The sequence below is a fragment of the Eucyclogobius newberryi genome, unplaced genomic scaffold (genome assembly GCF_026437365.1).
Source record: "Eucyclogobius newberryi isolate DKJ021-1_F unplaced genomic scaffold, fEucNew1.0.hap1 SCAF_283, whole genome shotgun sequence".
In the NCBI taxonomy this organism is placed as follows: domain Eukaryota; kingdom Metazoa; phylum Chordata; class Actinopteri; order Gobiiformes; family Gobiidae; genus Eucyclogobius; species Eucyclogobius newberryi.
The window spans coordinates 9,179-30,000 of NW_027315927.1; the positions used below are offsets into that span (position 1 = coordinate 9,179).

At 43.7% G+C, this 20,822-nt stretch overlaps 1 protein-coding gene across 1 annotated transcript in view; it reads right to left on the reverse strand.

The window, feature by feature from the left end:
* Nucleotides 1-4,490: 4,490 nt before the first annotated feature.
* LOC140373027 (protein NLRC3-like) overlaps nt 4,491-20,822 on the reverse strand; it is a 73,991-nt gene continuing 57,659 nt past the window's right edge. The window contains exons 5-13 of the mRNA XM_072459855.1: nt 15,348-15,478; nt 15,119-15,217; nt 12,144-12,213; nt 11,841-12,045; nt 9,969-11,754; nt 9,725-9,898; nt 9,397-9,570; nt 6,678-6,721; nt 4,491-5,071 (exon numbers count right to left, since the gene is read on the reverse strand). Of these exons, the coding sequence (XP_072315956.1) occupies nt 4,524-5,071; nt 6,678-6,721; nt 9,397-9,570; nt 9,725-9,898; nt 9,969-11,754; nt 11,841-12,045; nt 12,144-12,213; nt 15,119-15,217; nt 15,348-15,478 (3,231 nt within the window). The 3' untranslated portion in view covers nt 4,491-4,523. The remainder of the gene's footprint in view (nt 5,072-6,677; nt 6,722-9,396; nt 9,571-9,724; nt 9,899-9,968; nt 11,755-11,840; nt 12,046-12,143; nt 12,214-15,118; nt 15,218-15,347; nt 15,479-20,822) is intronic.

A 20,822-nucleotide genomic window follows, 5' to 3' on the forward strand; every position in this document is an offset into this window, starting at 1 on the left:
ATGATGATGATGATGACGATGACGATGATGATGATGAAAAACAGAAGGAAACAGTATCATTGTCTCAGAGCTCCATCTGCTGGCAGCAGAGGGAATTGCACAGAGGAGATAAACAGTAAACATGTGGTCCAAAGGTCATTTGAGGCATAAATGCCCAGAACGAGTGTGTGAAGATGGTTTCTGCTCTTCAAACTGCTCTTTTACCACAAAGCTGGATAAAAAAGAACAACATTATTAAGGCTCAGAGACTTACTAAAAAGATTGGATAAAGCTAAATCCAACTCCAGGTATGTTTTTGATTAGGGAACAATGTGATATCAGGGTTAAAGTGGGAAAGAGTCAACTCAACTCTATTCTTAATATAATAAATATTTCACTAGAAAGTGGTTATGTTCCAGTAGGTGTCAGAGGCCCCGCCCTCAGCTGGTTTAAATCCTATTTATCGCATCGGTACCAATGTGTTAATGTAAACCAGAGCTCCTCACCTTGTTCTAAAGTAACTTACGGTGTGCCACAGGGGTCAGTACTCGGTCCAGTTCTGTTTCCTCTTTATATGCTGCCGTTAGGTCACATGTTCACAAAGCATGGCATTAACTTCCACTGCTCTGCAGATGACACACACTGAACAATGTCAGTGTAGCTCCAGTTCTACTGTAAGAAACCTCAGTCTTATTTGAACAGGAGCTCTCATTTAAAGCTCATATAAATCAAGCCTGTAAAACAGACTATTTCCATCTGCGCCGTATAGATAAAATCAGACAAATCTTGCCTAAAATCGATGCTGACTTATCCATGCATTTGTAACGTCTAGATTAGACTGTAACTCCTGCTCAGAGCGTGTCCTAAAAGCTCCATAAAAAGCTTTCAACTGGTTCAAAATGCCGGTGCTGGAGTCTCTTCACTGGCTCCTGTCGAGTTTAGAATCACATTTAAACTCCTCCTCCTGACTTACAAAGCCATACATGACATGGCCCCTCCCACCTCAAAGATGCTATACAACCATATTATCCTGTAGGGGACCCATATGTCCCAAAAAGACCTTTGAAAGACAGGACCTTTTCACAGTTCAAGACACTTGCAGAAAGCAAAGCATAATGTTGGACCAGCACACTGCCTTCACCAGAGCCATTTACCCCTCAGATCAACATCTCTGACAGAGAACAGGATGGAAAGTTTCTCAGGATTAAGTCCTTAATGACTATATTTCACATTTAGACATACTTAATGCTGACTGTGTGATGGAATAGGTTAAATCATGTTTTAGTTTAGTTTGCCATAAGAACTGTGTTTGAAATGTGTTCATGTCATATTTAATGTACTTCCTCATTACCTGCTCATGATGTGAGGTCATTGACGATGTTGCAATATTTTGTTATAGTTACCTGTCGTTTTTGCTGGTTTAAGTTAAATTTGTCCAAACTGAGAATAAGTTTGACTAAGAGTTAAAAGCCCACTCCCACTCTAGGCCACACCTCCGAGGTCAGATAAAAGACCAGACGAGACCGCGCTTCTCTCTTCCCTTCGGCTCTTGATCTGAACATCTGCCATGACACACGGGGTCGTGGACCCCGGGGGCCCCTCTCCCTTTGTCTCCAAACTCTACTTTCAGCAATGGCTGAAGCTACATCATCATCAAAGAATGCACAAAGTCAACGGACCTTGGATTCTTCGAACTTTTCGAACGCTAAACCTGCACAAGGATCAGCACCACGGACAGCTCCAAGGACCCAAAGAGCTCTGAGGACCCAAAGACCTCTGAAGAGGCCTTGATCCACATCTGAGCCTTCCTTGGACACGTGAGACCTGAGAGTGGCTGAAACTGGCAGAGTGGCATTAAAGTCAGGTTCCCTTGTGTCATTCTACTAGAATTAGTCAAAACTCAATTCTTAATACCAGCATTTCTTCTAACTAAGTTGAGCCCAGGCACAGGCTGTGTAACCAAATGTGTCATTAATTGCTTTTATATATTTGTTTATTAAACCACACAAAATCTTTTTATTGAGCCTTTGTATTGATCTTTATAGAATTATAATTGTCAGTCGATGAATCGTGTTCTCCCTTTCAGAGAATGAGACTGAGGAGGTATTAATGTTTTACTGAACAAGCTTCAGATGGAGCCCCTTTTAAATCCTAAAATGCTACACGTGTGTCCACAATGTAATGGCTCGTCCCAAAGAATATACATTACATCTTTGTACAAATGTGTGAGGAGGAAATGAGTAAGAACCCTACAATCCAAACAGAGCTCTTCGCTCTCAAAATGCTGGCCTTCTGGTGGTCCCAAGAGTCTCTAAAAGCACAGTAGGAGGTAGAGCCTTCTGGTGGTCCCAAGAGTCTCTAAAAGCACAGTAGGAGGTAGAGCCTTCTGGTGGTCCCGAGAGTCTCTAAAAGCACAGTAGGAGGTAGAGCCTTCTGGTGGTCCCAAGAGTCTCTAAAAGCACAGTAGGAGGTAGAGCCTTCTGGTGGTCCCAAGAGTCTCTAAAAGCACAGTAGGAGGTAGAGCTCCTGTGTTATGGAATCAGCTCCTGTCCATGTTAAAGAGGAAGACACAGTCTCTTCATTTAAGTCCAGGCTTAAAACGTTCCTCTTTGAAATGACTTATGGTCAGGCCAGTTAGGAACAGAAATATAAAGCTACAGTTTCAGCTACGCTGCCCTAGGAGCAACTCTGGGGGAAGTATGGCAGCTTGAGCACTATCCTCTGATAAAGACTACTTATTTTATCAACAATATTTCATATTTAATTTCACTTGGAATCCGCTCATTGCCTTTCCTTCTTCTTCTACCACTTCGACAGCGGGAGTGGGACAGGCACATCGATGACCTGTGGACCCAGATGCTCCTCCCTGAGAAACGGTCTCTGCCTTGCGTGCCTCGTGGTGAGTAGTAGCAGGTGCACTTCATTCATTGTTATAGATCTGTGGGAACAGCGTGTGGTTACGCTCTGGTGCCGCTGTGCATTTCATTTTGTCTGTATATTCTTAACTCTTACTATTCTTTGGTAAGTCATTGGTGGATTGGTGCGCACGCAAGCAATTATACATGGCATGTCATTTTATGCCGTGCATTTCAATTATTTAGGTCATATTGTTAACTCAACTTTGTACCTTTATCTACTTTATAAAATGCATTGCTCCTGAGGAGCTTGAGTTATATATTATTAGATTAAAATAAATTTGCATGTACGTAACTCATTCATAAATGTAAATCTAAAGCATTCCTTTTTGTGTCTTTTGTTCATCTCAGTCGACCTGTGCGACCTTAAGTGGGGTTCATTCTATCCAGGTTCCCTGGATCTAACTCGGGGTGCTAGTGTTTAATCTGGTGACCTTGGGGGTCCAGTGGGTAAAGTGTACTTTTCCTATTTTCTTAATTCCTACGGCCACCACACCAGACATTTCCAGACCCAATGTGATGCATTTCCTTAATAATACTAAAGTCAGCGTTCATTCATAAGTACTCTGACTTGACAGAGTTCTAAATGTATTTAGCAGTAGTGACACACAGATTTACACAGATTATCAGGCTGTTCCAGGGCTCTTTTCTTTACTTTTTTACATTGTTTTGGCTGATGTGTCTTTATGGATGTTTAGCACCTGCAGTAAACATGCACATTTCCATGGTAACGCTTCAAGATTTAAACTACACAGATTTTAATTGAAACATAATGAGATAATATATCTAAAGGAAGACCAGACTCCACTGATTCATTTTCTGCAGTTTTAAAATGTAAAAAAAACCTTGGAGCAGGTTCTCAGAAAAAGAGACTTTTTCCTCTTCACTTTATGCTGAGTTCCGTTTGTCCTCAGAGGTCAGAACTCGGACCTTGGAGAGAAGTTTTCTCAGAGTTTCTGTTCCAGTGTCAAGTCGGAAAAACAGTGAGCAGTGGATTACAGTTTATGAACATTAACGACTCAAAACAAGTGAAACAAACCACTGAAACAGGAAAGTGCTCAAATCAGATTAAATGTGGGTTCAATTTAGTTCATTTATGAACCCGGACAGTGTTATTACTTTTACAGTTTATAAAGCATTGTCTGGGTGGGAAATTTAGCATTTGTTGACATTTGCAACATTAGCATTAGCATTAGCACAGAGCATTTAAACGTGCAGAGGCTCAACAGAAGGAGTAGCTTCACAGACACCAGGGGGCAGTAGGGAGAAACTAAAAGTAAAATAGTACTATCAATATTTGACCTGTCGAATGTTAAACCTAATCCAAAAGCAAGAGCAGACATGTTGGATCAGACCCGGTTTAGGCCCGGTTCTAATCTCGGGGAGACATGACCATTTTAGGATTCAATTGTTGTTCATCACATTTTCTGAAAACTATTTTAAAAGTAAAAAAAAACTCTTTACTCGCTGGATATTGTAGTTTATTATTCTGTAAAGATCATATTTTATTAAAACACTGATTTGTTCAAAACAGACACTTGTGTGAGGCCGATGTCTAAAGTTTGTTTTCTTCTGTCAAATAAACTCTAAAATAAATGTCTTTTGTTTGTACAGATGTTTTATTTCACATTAGAGCGAGTCTGTCGGAGCGCACAGAGACACTGAGGAGTCATAAGTCCTGAGCCTAAACCCAGGGACCAGAGAGTGAGTGAATGTGGTGTTGAAGGTGTGGAGGAGGATCAGTCGCTCAAAGGAGACTGTGTAGAAGGACAGAGAGCCATCAGGACAGTCCACAAACACTGCTACTGTCCCACGAGAGGAGGACCAGGGCTGAGGGAGGGAGGTGTGTTTGTTATTATGACGAACAGAGAAACCACCTTCAGAACACTCCAGACTCCAGGACTGATCATTGTATCCAAACCAACTGTCATAACTGTCTCCTTTCCTTCTGATTCCTCTGTAAGACACTGATATAAAAACCCTTCCACTCCACTGGACCTCCCAGTAACAGCGACCAGTCAGACCAGTGTCACACAGAAGCTGAGGCCAGTGATCAAATCTGTCCTGATGATCTGGATACAGCTGCTCCTCTGTCACACGTGTCACCTTCTTGTTGTTGTCAGACAGTTTGAGTTCTCTGTGAGCTGTGTTTGGATCCAGAGTGAGATCACAGAAATCTGATGGAGAGAAGACACAACACAGCAGCAGTTAGTCCCCTGTGCGTCTCAACATGTGGAGACACACTTTATTAGGATTTCATGATACAACTATTTGACTCTATTTATTCTTCAAATGTACAGGATTTAATTGATTTATGATTCTCATTTCTATATTTATTTGTTGCACCAATCCAGTGTGTTTCATGTCGAGTGTAAGAGTTGAATTGTCAGTAGTTTGTTGGTGCAGTGGACAAAGTAAAGCTCAGTGTGACGTCACTACACACATTGCTTCACTCCTCTGTGCTTCATGACACACACTTTCTCCTTTCAGATGTCTCTATATGAATCCACAGTCACTTGTGCTTGTGTGTAGACAGTCCTGTGCTGAGTCAAACAGCTGTGTCTGTGTCAGTGGCTTAAAGATGGGCTGCAATGTTATTTGAAATTGTGCTGTTAAGTCCTCGTTGGCCGTTAGTGTCCAAGTCTTAATATATTCAGATACTCTCCTTCACCCGGAAATGTGTCGTCACACCGTGACACTGTCCAGCCAACACTGAGGACATTTACACTGAAGTGGACCGCGAGAGGGAACAAAATACAACTAGAGCAGTGCAGTGCTTCACATCTCAGTGTTATTGCAAGATTTGTCGTGTAAAATGTAAAATTTCAGACGAGAACAATGAGGATGATTTTGCAACCGCTCCTAAAGCATTCGGTTACCAAGGCAGTTGCTATAGCGTTTTCTCGGGTTTAGCCGAATGAACTCGAGAATTTATTTTCTCATTTGTCAAAACTAACCGTCTTCATTGTGAAAAAATGAAAGCTATATTCCACTTATTAAAAAACATTGCAGCCCATCTTTAAAGGTCCCATAACATGCAAAATCGACTTTTCAGAGCTTTTAACCTTCTTACATTGCTATTTGTGCTTCATATATGTCCAGAGTGTTTTCTTGATTGATTCCCGCAGTTTTTAGCTATAGTACGGACTATCTCTTTTCCTCGAATCTCCAAACTGACGGGCGGTGGGGCAAGACCGCGTCGTAACCCCAGGCACGCGTCACCATCCCCCCAAAGTAGACTCGTTGATCTGAAGTTCTATCGTTTGTCACTCACTCGTGCGGCGGGAGCGGCGCACGGCGGAGCTGACAGCTGTGGGGGACACACCGCTCTCTCTGAGACTACGTCACGGGTTGGGCGGGGCACACACGCTCTCTCTGAGACTACGTCACGGGTTGGGCGGGGGAGCCAGATCGCTCTTCACAAGGGTGGGGGCCAATATCAAACCAAGCCGTTTGCATTTCCGGGTTGGTGAGGGGGTCCAAGGTCTGGGTGATATTTCTTAACTATTATGTTAAGGGTGTTGCACAACACTTATTATTATCAATGATACACTTAGGATAGACTACGAAACGTGAGAAAAAGCATGTTATGGCACCTTTAATAACTCTGTGTTCAGTGATGGACACAGTCTGAGGCCACGCCCACAGAAGAGAAAGAGCCAATGAGAAAACAACAGTAAAGTCTGTTCAATCATAAGAATCATGTGGAGTATTAAAGTGCTGTTTGTGTCAGAAATAAGATCATAAAACTAACCAGTGTGAAATGACTTAAGTCAGACTTACATCTCATGATGGGATTCATCCATCGTTCTCCTTTGGGCCTCAGTCTGAAAGAAACACACACATCAGTGTTTTTCACAGAGGATTTTCACTTCATGTGAGATGAAAGGTTTGTTCTGTAGAAGCTGACAGAGGTTCTCAACCTGTGGTACACGCCCTTCAATGTTTATGGATCATTTAGATCTGTAAGTGTGGGTTTTATGTTTTAGTCTGGAGAAATGTCCCTGTTTAAAACAAAGTCTATTAAATAATCTGTAACTCAGGTTTAACGGAATAAAAAAAAAAAACTAAATATTTAGTCTGTTTTTTTATTACAGTGACCCACAGGGCCAACAGTGACTCAAGGGGCCCACAATGACCCACAGGGCCACAATGACCCACAGGGCCAACAGTGACTCAAGGGGCCCACAATGACCCACAGGGCCACAATGACCCACAGGGCCAACAGTGACTCAAGGGGCCCACAATGACCCACATGGCCAAAATGACCCACAGGGCCAACAGTGACTCAAGGGGCCCACAATGACCCACAGGGCCAAAAGTGACTCAAGGGGCCCACAATGACCCACAGGGCCCACAGTGACCCACGGGGCCCACAGTGACTCACAGTGACCCACTGGACCCACAGTGACCCACAGTGACCCACGGAACCCACAATGACACATTGACTCACGGGACCCACAGGGCCCACAGTGACCCACAGAACCTACAGTGACCCACGGGGCCCACAGTGACTCACAGGGCCCACAGTGACCCACGGGACCCATAGTGACCCAAGGGGCCCACGGGACCCACAGTGATCTACAGGGCACACAGTGACCCACGGGGACCATAGTGACCCACAGAGACCCAAGGGTCCACAGTGACCCACAGAGGCCCAAGGGTCCACAGTGACCCACAGTGACCCACGGGACCCACGGGACCCACATTGATCTACAGGGCACACAGTGACCCACGGGGACCATAGTGTCCCACAGAGACCCAAGGGTCCACAGTGACCCACGTGACCCACAGGGCACACAGTGACCCACGAGGACCATAGTGACCCACAGAGACCCAAGGGTCCACAGTGACCCACGTGACCCACAATGACCCTCGGGGCTCACAGTGACTATGGCAATTGGTTTTTAACAAAAAAAACAAATGGTAAACTTAATGAGTAACTTTGAAATAACATGAAACCAACGTTAAACCAATATTTGCTCCAGTAGACAGACCTAACACTGGTCCATACCATAGTGAACACAGTTACCTGATATTAAAGGTCCCATAACATGCAAAATCGACTTTTCAGAGCTTTTAACCTTCTTACATTGCTATTTGTGCTTCATCTATGTACCCAGAAAGTTTTTTTGATTGATTCCCGCAGTGTTTAGCTATAATACAGACTATCTCCTTTCCTCCAATCTCCAAACTGACGGGGGGTAGACACAAGACCGCGTCATAACCACAGGCACGCGTACATATATATATATATATATATATATATATATATATATATATATATATATATATATACATATACATATACATATACATATACATATACATATACATATACATATACATATACATATACATATACATATACATATACATATATATATATATATATATATATATATATATATATATATATATATATATACATATACATATACATATATATATATATATATATATATATATATATATATATATATATATATATATATATATATATATATACATATACATATACATATACATATACATATACATATACATATACATATACATATACATATATATATATATATATATATATATACACATATACATATACATATACATATACATATACATATACATATATATACATATACATATATATATACATATATATATATATATATATACATATATACATATATATGTATATATACATATATACATATATATATATATATATACATATATACATATATATGTATATATACATATATACATATATATATATATATATATACATATATACATATATATGTATATATACATATATACATATATATATATATATATATACATATATACATATATATGTATATATACATATATACATATATATATATATATATATATATATATACATATACATATATACATATATATATATATATATATATATATATATACATATATATATATATATATATACATATATATATACATATATATATATATATATACATACATACATACATACATACATACATACACATATATATATATATATATATCTGTTCTGCGTACGCTGTAGAATAAACACCAGATTTATTTAGTCTCAAAGTAATGTTGATCTGAAGTTCTATCGTTTCTCACTCAGTCGTGCGGAGCTGCGCATCGCGGAGCTGACAACTGTGGGGGACACACTACATCACGGGTGGGCGGGGCACACACGCTCTCTGAGACTACGTCACGGGTTGGGCGAGGGAGCCAGATTGCTCTTTGCAAGGGTGGGGGCGAATATCAAACCAAGCCGTTTGCATTTCCAGGTTGGTGAGGGGGTCCAAGGTCAGGGTGATATTTCTTGACTATTATGTTAAGGGTGTTGCACAACCCTTATTATTATCAATTATATACTTAGAATAGACTACAAACGTGAAAAAAGCATGTTATGGCACCTTTAACCTGTAAATAGCACTCTTAGGTGTTACAAATCTCAGTGAGGACAGGTCCATACCTGAGAGTGTCCAGTGTGCAGTGGGGGTCCTCCTGTAGAGCAGACAGGAGCTTTACTCCTGTGTCTCCTGGATGGTTGTAGCTTAGGTCTAGTTCTCTCAGATGGGAGGGGTTGGACCTCAGAGCTGAGGCCAGAGAAACACAGCCTTCCTCTGAGACCAGACAACCTGACAGTCTGAGGACAAATATTATTTTAATCAGTCAAGGACATTTAATCCAAATTACGCAAATAACAAGTCCTCTATCTTTATTTCACTTTATGTTGTTATTTTCCAATACAACCACCAACAAGTTATGTAATAATAGTGAATAATATTAATCTCTCTGACCTGAGCTGTTCCAGTTTACAGTGAGGACTCTTCAGTCCAGCAGATAACATCTTCAGCCCCGAGTCCTTCAAGTCATTGTGACTGAGGTCCAGGACTCTCAGACTAGAGGACTGGGAGCTGAGGACTGAGGAAAGAGCTTCACAGCTTCTCTCTGACAGGTCACAGCTGCTCAGTCTGGAGAGAGACAACATTGTTTATGTAGAAGTTTGATCAAACCATTTTCTGTTAAACAAAGGTTACTCACAGAGCTTTGTTGGAGGCTTTGACCACTGGCAGCAGCCTCAGGAGAGCTTCCTCTGAAGAAGAGTATTTTTTCAGCTCAAATTGGTCCAGATCTTCTTCTGATGACAGTAAGATGAAGGCCAAAGCTGACCACTGAGCAGGAGACAGTCCACCTTCAGTCAGACGTCCTGAACTCAGGTACTGTTGGATCTGCTCCACCAGAGAACGCTCATTCAGTTCATTCAGACAGTGGAGCAGGCTGATGCTCCTCTCTGCAGACACATCCTCATTCAGCTTCTTCTTGATGTATTTAGCTGTATTCTGATTGGTATCGGAGCTACTTTCTGTCTGTGTCACCAGACCTTGTAGAAGGACCTGATTGGCAGACAGTGAAAGACCCAATAGGAAGCGAAGGAGCAAGTCCAGGTGTCCATTTGGACTCTGTAAGGCCTGGTCCACAGCCGTCTGGTGAAGGTGCCTTAGTTTTCTTTTCACACTGAATATTGTCGACTTCTGTTTTTTCTCTGAGAGCAGGTTGATCCCAGTGTTGATGAAGGTCAGATGGACGTGAAGAGCTGCCAGAAACTCCTGCACACTCAGATGGATGAAGCAGTAGACCTTGTCCTGGTACAGGCCTGGCTCCTCTCTAAAGACCTGTGTGAACACTCCGGAGTACACTGAGGCCGCTGCAGCGTCCAGCCCACACTCGCTCAGGTCACTCTTGTAGAAGATCAGATTTCCTTTCTGCAGCTGCTCAAAGGCCAGTTTTCCCAGAGACTCCACCATCTTCTTGGTCTCTGGACTCCAGTGTAGGTCTGTCTCAGCTCCTTCTTCATACTTGATGTTCTTGACTTTGGCCTGAACCACCAGGAAGTGGATGTACATCTGAGTCAGGGTCTTGGGCAGCTCTCCTCTCTCTCTGCTTTTCAACACATGCTCCAGGACTGTGGCAGTGATCCAGCAGAAGACTGGCATGTGGCACATGATGTGGAGGCTTCTGGACATCTTGATGTGGGACATGATTGTGTCAGCCTGGTCTCTGAACCGCTTCCTGAAGTACAGCTCCTTCTGTGGGTCAGTGAACCCTCTGACCTCTGTCACCATGGAGACGCACTCAGGAGGGATCTGATTGGCCGCCGCAGGTCGTGCGGTTATCCAGAGGCGAGCAGAGGGAAGCAGGCTCCCCCTGATGAGGTTTACCAGCAGCACGTCTACTGAGACGGACTCTGAGGGGTCAGTCAGGGCCTTGGTTTTGGTGAAGTCCAGAGGAAGTCTGCACTCGTCCAGACCGTCAAAGATGAAGAGCACCTGGAGGTCTTCAAAGCTGCAGAGTTCTGCTTGTGTTTGACTAAAGAAGTGATGAACAAGTGTCACCAAGCTGAAGCTTCTCTCCTTCAGCACATTGAGTGCTCTGAAAGTGAACGGGAACAGCAGCTGTATGTCCTGGTTGGCTTTGCCTTCAGCCCAGTCCAGACTGAACTTCTGAGTGAGCACTGTTTTCCCGATGCCAGCCACGCCCTTTGTCAGCACTGTTCTGATTGGTCCTTTTGTGTCAGCTGGGCCTTTAAAGAGGTCTTCACATGTGATGGCTGTCTCTGCTGGGTCTGGTTTCCTGGAGGCTGTTTCCATGTGTCTGACTTCATGTTCCTGGTTGACCTCTGAAGACCCTCCCTCTGTGATGTAGAGCTCTGTGTAAATCTGCTTCAGAAGGGTGGGGTTTCCTGCTTTAGCGATGCCCTCAAACACACACTCAAACTTCTGCTGCAGGTTACACTTCAGTTTACGCCCACAAACTCCAGAATAAGTCCCTGAATAAAGACAAAGACACAGCCCTGAATCTCAGAGAATATAAAATGACTGTGAGCACCTTGTTCAATGTGTTAAATGGTCCTACTTCTCCACAGACGTTCAGCCAGCTCCTTCTGCTTCATCCTCCTCAGGAAGTTCAGTGTGATCTTCAGAACAGCCTCACTGCTGCTCCTCTGCTCTTCATCGTCATCCTTCAGAGGCTCTAAGCATTCTGGGTAATCTGTAGTCAGAACCTTGTGGAGCTTCTTCAGCTCCTTCTGGACAAAAGTGAAGATGTCCTTCTCCAGAAGCTGAACAGACACATTATAAACAACACAAATGCAGTCAGGTCTGTGTGAAACAAGTTCTCATTCATCTGAACATTTACAAACTTTAGTATTTGACAGACCTTAAATACGGAGTCCAGCTGTGTCTGGTGGTGCTGACCACTAGAGACCTCTGGACCCGGCTGCTCCACTCTGTCAAAGAGACTAAATTAAAATTTATTCTTGTGTCAGTGCTATTGTAGAAACAGATTCAGTTGTAGTCATCTGGACACTGTTTTTAGAAAAGCAAGACGTTGTGACTTACATCCAAGAGTCATTCTCAATCTACGGATTTGGTCCGAAAACTTAAATATTTAGCCTACTCTGAATAAGCCCCTCCCACTCGTCAAAACATCCTGATAATAGTCTTTACTGTTTACAGTTTCACCTTAATCTACTCATACTGGCCAAAGAAATCCTATTGTTAGCTTCTGCGGCTCCTCAATACTGATGAGTACTTGATTAGCATCAGAATGACCATGGCTGATGCCGCCCCATGGCTTCAAAATACTGCTATACACTACCGGTAGATTGATACATAAAGCTGTGCAAAATGTAAACAAATAGAAAAACAGGACAGACTATTCTCAGGAGGCTCCGCCCAGTGGTCAGGGCCTACTCAGGATAGGATAAATACTTGAGTTCTCAGACCAAATTTGTATCTTTAAGAATGACTCTTGGAGGAGAGTCAAAATGTCTTGTTTTACTAAAACCGTGTCCAGATGATACAACTGAAACTTTTCTACAATGGAACACTCCTAGGCCGCCTGGTCAAACTTTTAGAAAACATGGGATGTCATATCACTTTTATGTGGACGACTCCCAGTCTATCTGCCAGTAAAAAATAGTTCCCTGGCGCCCGTCCTGAACTGTCTGGATGATGTCAAGGCTTGGCTGGCTATGGAAAATGGAAATTGTGGTTTTTCAGCCAAACAAAGCAGTTGATTTTAATTTAGAATTGGGGTCTCACCAACCCTACATCACGTTTACAGCCACCAACCTTGGCGTCATCATTGATGGAGATTTTAAGCTTGACAAGCAGATCAATGTGGTGGTTAAATCTGTTTTTTTCACCTTCGGCTTTTATCTAGACTCAAATGGGTTTTATCTTTTAGTGACCTGGAGAGGGTGATCCATGCTTTTATCTCTACACGTCTTGACTTCTGTAATGCACTGTACACTGGGATCAGCCAAGCTAACACGCTAACAAGCTAACAAGCTAACCTGTCACGCTTACAGTTAGTGCAGCACGACTTGTAACGGGCCCACATCGTAGAGAACATATTACACCTCAATCATTTTAGAGTTGATTTTAAAATGTTATTGTTTGTTTTTAAAGTGCTTCATGGCCTGGCCCCCGCGTACATTTCAGACCTCAGTGTCCCCTACACTCCTGCGCTCGCTGAGGTCTGAGGGCCAGTTCCAACTTCTTCAACAACGAGACTAAAAAGCCGAGGCGAACGAGCCTTTTCTGTTGTTGGCCCCAAACTTTGGAACGCTCTTCCTCCCACTCTTCCTCCTTCAGTTGATGCTTTTAAATCTTGTTTAAAAACGCACTTTTATTCACTGGCATTTGACCCGGCATGAGAATTGTGTGGTCCTCCAACCGTCTTTTATTATTTTTGAATATTTCATATTGTTGTTAATTTATTTTTATTTTGTTTGTACGTATTTATGTAGTTTTGTTTTAATTTTTTAACATATTTTGCTTGTGTTTATTTTGTACTCGGTGCAGCACTTTGGAGACTTTGTGATTGGACAAATGAGGGATGTTGATGTCCCATAGACCGGTCACTCCTGAAGGACTCACAGCTGGGGAATTCTGCAGAAGATTCTGGTTTGTGCTGGAGTCTGGTGAATTTAAAAAACAATGAAAATGTTTTTGGGATAAAAAACACTGATTTAGAAGACAATTTAGATGAATCACACATTTTCTCTCTAAACTGAAATAGTTGAAGTAAACACTAGAAAAGCCAGAGAAACTGAGCAGCGCCAACATCCCCAGAACGCTGATGGTGAACTTCTACAACTGTGCCATCACTTCTGATCTGACCTATGGAGTTTTAGTTTGGTTCTCCAACGTGTGGTAAAAACAGCTTGGACTTCTCTCCCAGAGATCAGTCCCATCTACACCAGCCGCTGTCTGAAGAGAGAGCACAACCTCCTGCATGAGCCACACCACCAGCTCTACACCTGCTCCACCTGCTGCCCTCAGGGAGAAGGTACAGGTCCAAACATACCAGAAGCACCAGACTGAGCAAGAGCCTGTATCCTCCTGCTGTGAGGGTGCTGAACAGTGGCCCCTCCCCTCTCTGGACAAGAACCACACCCACCAACACAATAACAATCATGAACCTCCACATGTCTGACTGTATGTCCTTGAAATATTCAACAGAATTACTCAAACTGTATTTTATTTAACACTACAGACATTAAATCATGTATTTGTCAGTTTGCTATTTGAACAGAAAAGCAACAACAGCATTGCCCAGTCTGCACCTAAAGATGTTTTATTATATAATTAAATCAATGTCATAGATTTCTCTGGAACATTGTAACTTCAAAGATCTTTTCTCAAAATGCTTTCTCCCACAGAGACATAAAGATCAGCCTAAAGTAGCACCTACACACACCAAACGTTACAAACTTGGACTTAACATGATTTTGACTAATCGTACACAAGGATTTTTTTGAAAGTTTAGACTCCAAGAAATGAAGCAAAATTTGAATTTTTACACCACGTTTTCAGAAAGATCCAGTAGATCAGAAATCCAAAAACACGTCTGTTTAAAAAAATAATAATCTGACATGTCAACAAAATGAAACAAGAAATTTGGTTCTGACCATTTTCCCAGAAACTGATCAAACTGATTCAAACTGATATCTGTAAAGTCTTTTTTTCTGTCCTCTTCACCTGCAGCGTCTCTTAACTCACATTTACTCAAAAGAGTTGATTATGTAGTAGTTGCAGCTCACTTCCAGATCCTTATCATATCAAGCAGTACTTTAATACCTATGATGTAATTATTATATCCCATAACACACAGATGTGACTCACGGCTCTGTCCTGAAGGTTATTGGTTCAAACATAGACCTGTGACTCCTGAGGGACTCACAGCTGGGACCAGGTTCAGACCGAGGATGTTTCTGGTGGATCCTGGTAAAGACAAACACAGATCAAATGGAAAAGATTAAAAGCATTTTACTTTGACTTAACTCCAGTTACTCCTAAAACAGTCCTATAAACACACATCAATAATCAGATCTAATGATTGTGTCTGACTTACTGTGGATCATGTTTGTTTTTAAAGTCAATGGTTCGTCCAATGGAGGTTTCACCTGTCACTTCACCCCTGCTGGTGGTGGGAGGTACTGCGTCCTCTCTGTGCTCTCTCTGATCCATGCTCAGTCCAGAGTCCTACACAATGACATCACACTGTTTAACCCCGCCCACTCATCACATGGTTTATTTATTTCTCCATAATATTCAATATGAAATGGCACATTACAAATTCAAACAACAAACATATAAGTCTAAAATAAGTGTGTACATGTCTGTTGTTCTGGTTGTACATGTGTGCTGATCTGTCACATCAAACTAAAGGACAAACAAATGAACAGGTTGTTTACTTGTCCTTATATTGAAATAAACACAGACTACATGAGCCATCAGCCTGTTCTGTGCAGTCTGCACTTTAGTCAAGTGTTTCATCTCATGGAGCCTCAAGAAAACACATTCACATCAAACTGTAACATATGAGATTCAAACTGAACTAAAACCAGTCACAAATTCAGTGGGAACCAAAAGGACCAAAACAGGACCATTTATTTGGGTTTAGAGGAAGTGACAGCAGCAAAGTCCTACACTGCCCCCTACAGACACAAGTCAAGTTCTACAGGGAAATGATAAACAACAACAAGTGATATTAGACAATTATGAGTGAGGCAAAATCTACAAATAGGTCAATAATCTAAACAGAACTATGACTAACAAATGTAAAGTTAAGTCATAAATACATTCAGCACTCATTATAAATAATTAAAGAAGTTTTAATTAAACTAATGATATAACAAGGCCTATAACCAGGAAATAAACGAAGGCCTAAACTAGATCTGTACCAAACCAGGTCTAATTCAGGACTAAACCAGGACTAAACCAGGACTAATCCAGGACTAAACCAGGACTAAACCAGGACTAAACTAGGTCTAAACCAGGTCTAAACCAGGTCTAAACCAGGTCTAAACCAGGTATAATCCAGGACTAAACCAGGTCTAAACCAGGTCTAAACCAGGACTAAACCAGGTCTAAACCAGGTCTAAACCAGGTATAATCCAGGACTAAAGCCAGTGTTGAATCTAATCAAAGTAGTCAAACCTGAGCGGATCCAAAGAGTCCAAAGTGTCCCAGAGAAAAGTGTGCGGCTGGAGGAAGAAACCTGTTTGTGTGTTCTTCCTGGAGTGACTCAGAGCCGCTCCTCTATTGGCTGTGGTCCAGGTGGGCGGGGCTTCACACAGGTGAGTGACAGGAGGTTACTGCTGAGGACACAAATATGGCAGGACCTGAAGGCTTTATTAGACAGGTGAAATGGGGAAGAGAGAGGAGGGAGGACATGCAGCAAATTGTCGTAGCCGGGATTCAAACTCACAACACTTTGCTGCATATGTGCTGCCGCCTAAACCACTCCAGAGTATTTGTTTTCACTTTTCACTTTTGACTCGTGGCTGAAAACACGTGAAGACTCATATTTTAGAACATTTTCACATCAGTTCATGGTTTAGTTTCTTTGGTGTTGCTCCGAAAGCTTCTCCAAACTGAAGAAAGGTTGAAGAAAGAGCAAAAGTCTCCATAGTTGTGGTTTCCTCCTCTGTCTCTCCTCCTCCTCGTACGTCAGTTCTTAAGACACATTTTCAGATGAGAGTTGATCCTATCGTTTGGACGCTCTGACTCTCCAGTTTGCTCTCAGCTGGTGCAGCCCTCCTCCGCCCCATCAGCACCTCTCCAGAGCTCATCTTCTCATATTTGGACCTTCTCTTCCTTCACCAGTGTCTAGAGCTACTGCAGATTGTGGCCTGTTTATTATTCTGCAAACAACAGATTTGATTGACGGACAGAGAGCCAGCAGGACAGTCCACAAACGTGTTGATGGATTTGCTTTTCTGACATGTTGAAGACGCTGTCACGTTTAAATATATAGAGTGGTTTTAGAACATCCAGAGCTCTTCAGTCCCAGATTCTTTAGTGTAAAGTGTGAAACAAACACAAAGTGAACTAAACCAGTGAGAACACAAAACAAGGAGCAAAGATCTCATCATTACTGGATTAGAAACAAAACATCACAGCTTTGCAAGAGCCGCAGCTGGAGTCGATGAAGGTGAAGCTCCTCCTGAGGAATTACAGACACTTCAACAACAGATTTAGATATTTCTGAACAGTATAAACATAAATGTGTAAATGCACAACATCTCCAGTTACATACTGTCCCAAGCAAGGATCGTAGAATGAAACCATCCATTGTGATTCAGCTGGAGTCAGAGAAGCAAAAGATTGACCTACTGCGACAATCTAGAGAACTAAAGGCCCAGGAGTCGACATGAATCAACATTTAACCAAGAAAAATACAGAAGTGGCTAAATGTGGACGCTTTCTCAGGAAACGAGACAAAAGACAAGCGACCTGGACAAGGAATGTGAAAGTTTACATCTGACACAACAAAGATGAACTAAACAGAGCCTCAAGAAACCTGAAAAAACTGGAGAGAGACACTGAAGACAGAGACACAGAGGACAGAGACACAGAGGACAGAGACACAGAGGACAGAGACACAGGGGACAGTGACACTGAGGACAGAGACACTGAGGGCAGAGACACTGAAGACAGTGACACTGAGGACAGAAACACTGAGGACAGAGACACTGAGGACAGAGAAACTGAGGACAGAGACACCGAGGACAGAGACACAGAGGACAGAGACACTGAGGACAGAGACACAGAGGACAGATATACTGAGGACAGAGACACTGAGGACAGAGACACAGAGGACAGAGACACTGAGGACAGAGACACTGAGGACAGAGACACAGAGGACAGAGACACAGAGGACGGAGACACTGAGGACAGAGACACTGAGGACAGTGACACAGAGGACAGACACACTGAGGACAGAGACACCGAGGACAGAGACACAGAGGACAGAGACACAGAGGACAGAGACACCGAGGACAGAGACACTGAGGACAGAGACACAGAGGACAGAGACACAGAGGACAGAGACACTGAGGACAGAGACACAGAGGACAGAGACACAGAGGACAGAGACACTGAGGACAGAGACACTGAGGACAGAGACACAGAGGACAGAGACACTGAGAACAGAGACACTGAGAACAGAGACACTGAGGACAGAGACACTGAGAACAAAGACACAGAGGACAGAGACACTGAGGACAGAGACACTGAGGACAGAGACACTGAGAACAGAGACACAGAGGACAGAGACACTGAGGACAGAGACACAGAGGACAGAGACACAGAGGAAAGAGACACTGAGGACAGAGACACAGAGGACAGAGACACTGAGAACAGAGACACTGAGAACAAAGACACAGAGGACAGAGACACAGAGGACAGAGACACCGAGGACAGAGACACAGAGGACAGAGACACTGAGGACAGAGACACTGAGGACAGTGACACAGAGGACAGAGACACTGAGGACAGTGACACCGAGGACAGAGACACAAAGGACAGAGACACTGAGGACAGAGACACGGAGGACAGAGACACTGAGGACAGAGACACAGAGGACAGAGACACTGAGAACAAAGACACAGAGGACAGAGACACTGAGGACAGAGACACTGAGGACAGAGACACTGAGAACAGAGACACAGAGGACAGAGACACAGAGGACAGTGACACTGAGGACAGAGAAACTGAGGACAGAGACACTGAGGACAGAGACACAGAGGACTGAGACACCGAGGACAGAGACACCGAGGACAGAGACACCGAGGACAGAGACACCAAGGACAGAGACACAGAGGGCAGAGACACTGAGGACAGAGACACTGAGGACAGAGACACAGAGGACAGAGACACAGAGGACAGAGACACTGAGGACAGTGACACTGAGGACAGTGACACTAAGGACAGAGACACTGAGGACAGAGACAAAGAGGACAGAGACACTGAAGACAGAGACACAGAGGACGAGACACCGAGGACAGAGACACTGAGGACAGAGACACTGAGGACAGAGACACTGAGGACAGAGACACAGAGGACAGGGACACCGAGGACAGAGACACTGAGGACAGTGACACTGAGGACAGTGACACAGAGGACAGTGACACAGAGGACAGAAACACAGAGGACAGAGACACTGAGGACAGAGACACAGAGGACAGAGACACAGAGAACAGAGACACTGAGGACAGTGACACCGAGGACAGGGACACCGAGGACAGAGACACTGAGGACAGTGACACCGAGGACAGAGACACCGAGGACAGAGACACTGAGGACAGAGACACAGAGGACAGAGACACAGAGGATAGAGACACTGAGGACAGAGACACTGAGGACAGTGACACCGAGGACAGAAACACAGAGGACAGAGACATTGAGGACAGAGACACTGAGGACAGAAACACTGAGGACATTGACACTGAGGACAGAGACACAGAGGACAGAGACACAGAGGACAGAGACACTGAGGACAGAGACACAGAGGACAGAGACACTGAGGACAGCGACACAGAGGACAGAGACACAGAGGACAGAGACACAGAGGACAGAGACACAGAGGACAGAGACACTGAGGACAGAGACACAGAGGACAGAGACACAGAGGACAGAGACACAGAGGAAAGAGACACAGAGGACAGAGACATCTTAGCTTAGCTCCGTTCGGCTCCAGTGGAAAACTCAGCGGCAAAAGTGACAATAAAATCACGAAAAAAAACACCAAACAACCATAAAAACACACCCCGCACGACCCACACAGGTCAAGAAATACAGAACAACACCGAAAAATAAGCCACAGAGGCCGAGAACAACGAGCTAGCCGAGTTAGCCGCGAGCTAGTGCAGGAACAAACAACACAACATAGCAGGGATTGTATCTTGTGACTTCTTACCCATGAGGACCGGGGGCCCTTTCTTTTCGTCTGTGGCATTTGATAGATGTAGTAGTGGTAGAATCATAAGCTCTGGAGAAAATCTGGAGAAATGAATGAAATGTCTCCGAGGAACACGTAGCTGCTGCTGGATAAGTGGCTGAATAAGTAGCCATGTGCTCCCAGCTGATTGGTCGAAAAATAACAACATTGCATAAGGTGACGCCTCGAGCGGAGAGCTGTAAATAGACCAGAAAACTTCAAATTTTTAACAGCTCATTGTATACTTTTAAGACAACCAATAGTGTTATCTGAAGCACTTCGTGGAATCAAGCTAGAACGGGGCTCAAGCCTGACCCCGGACATCCAGGAGCCGGATCCGTGGACCCCGCGGGGGGCAGGATGGAGCAAAGACCCTCCCGGGCAGCACCCAACCGGGTCACCCCCGAGGAACCGGGCCCCAGCCGCCCAGTCACCAATCGAGCTGCCGCCAAGAGGCTGAGAGTGCTGTACCGGGCCACCGACGCTGAAGAGAGGCGGAGCGAGCCGTACACCCCCGAGCCGACCCTCCAGCCGCTAGCCGCGACGGGTTGCCAGTACCCACGGCCGAGGCGCCCGGGGCCCCCGCCCGAGCCAAACCCACCC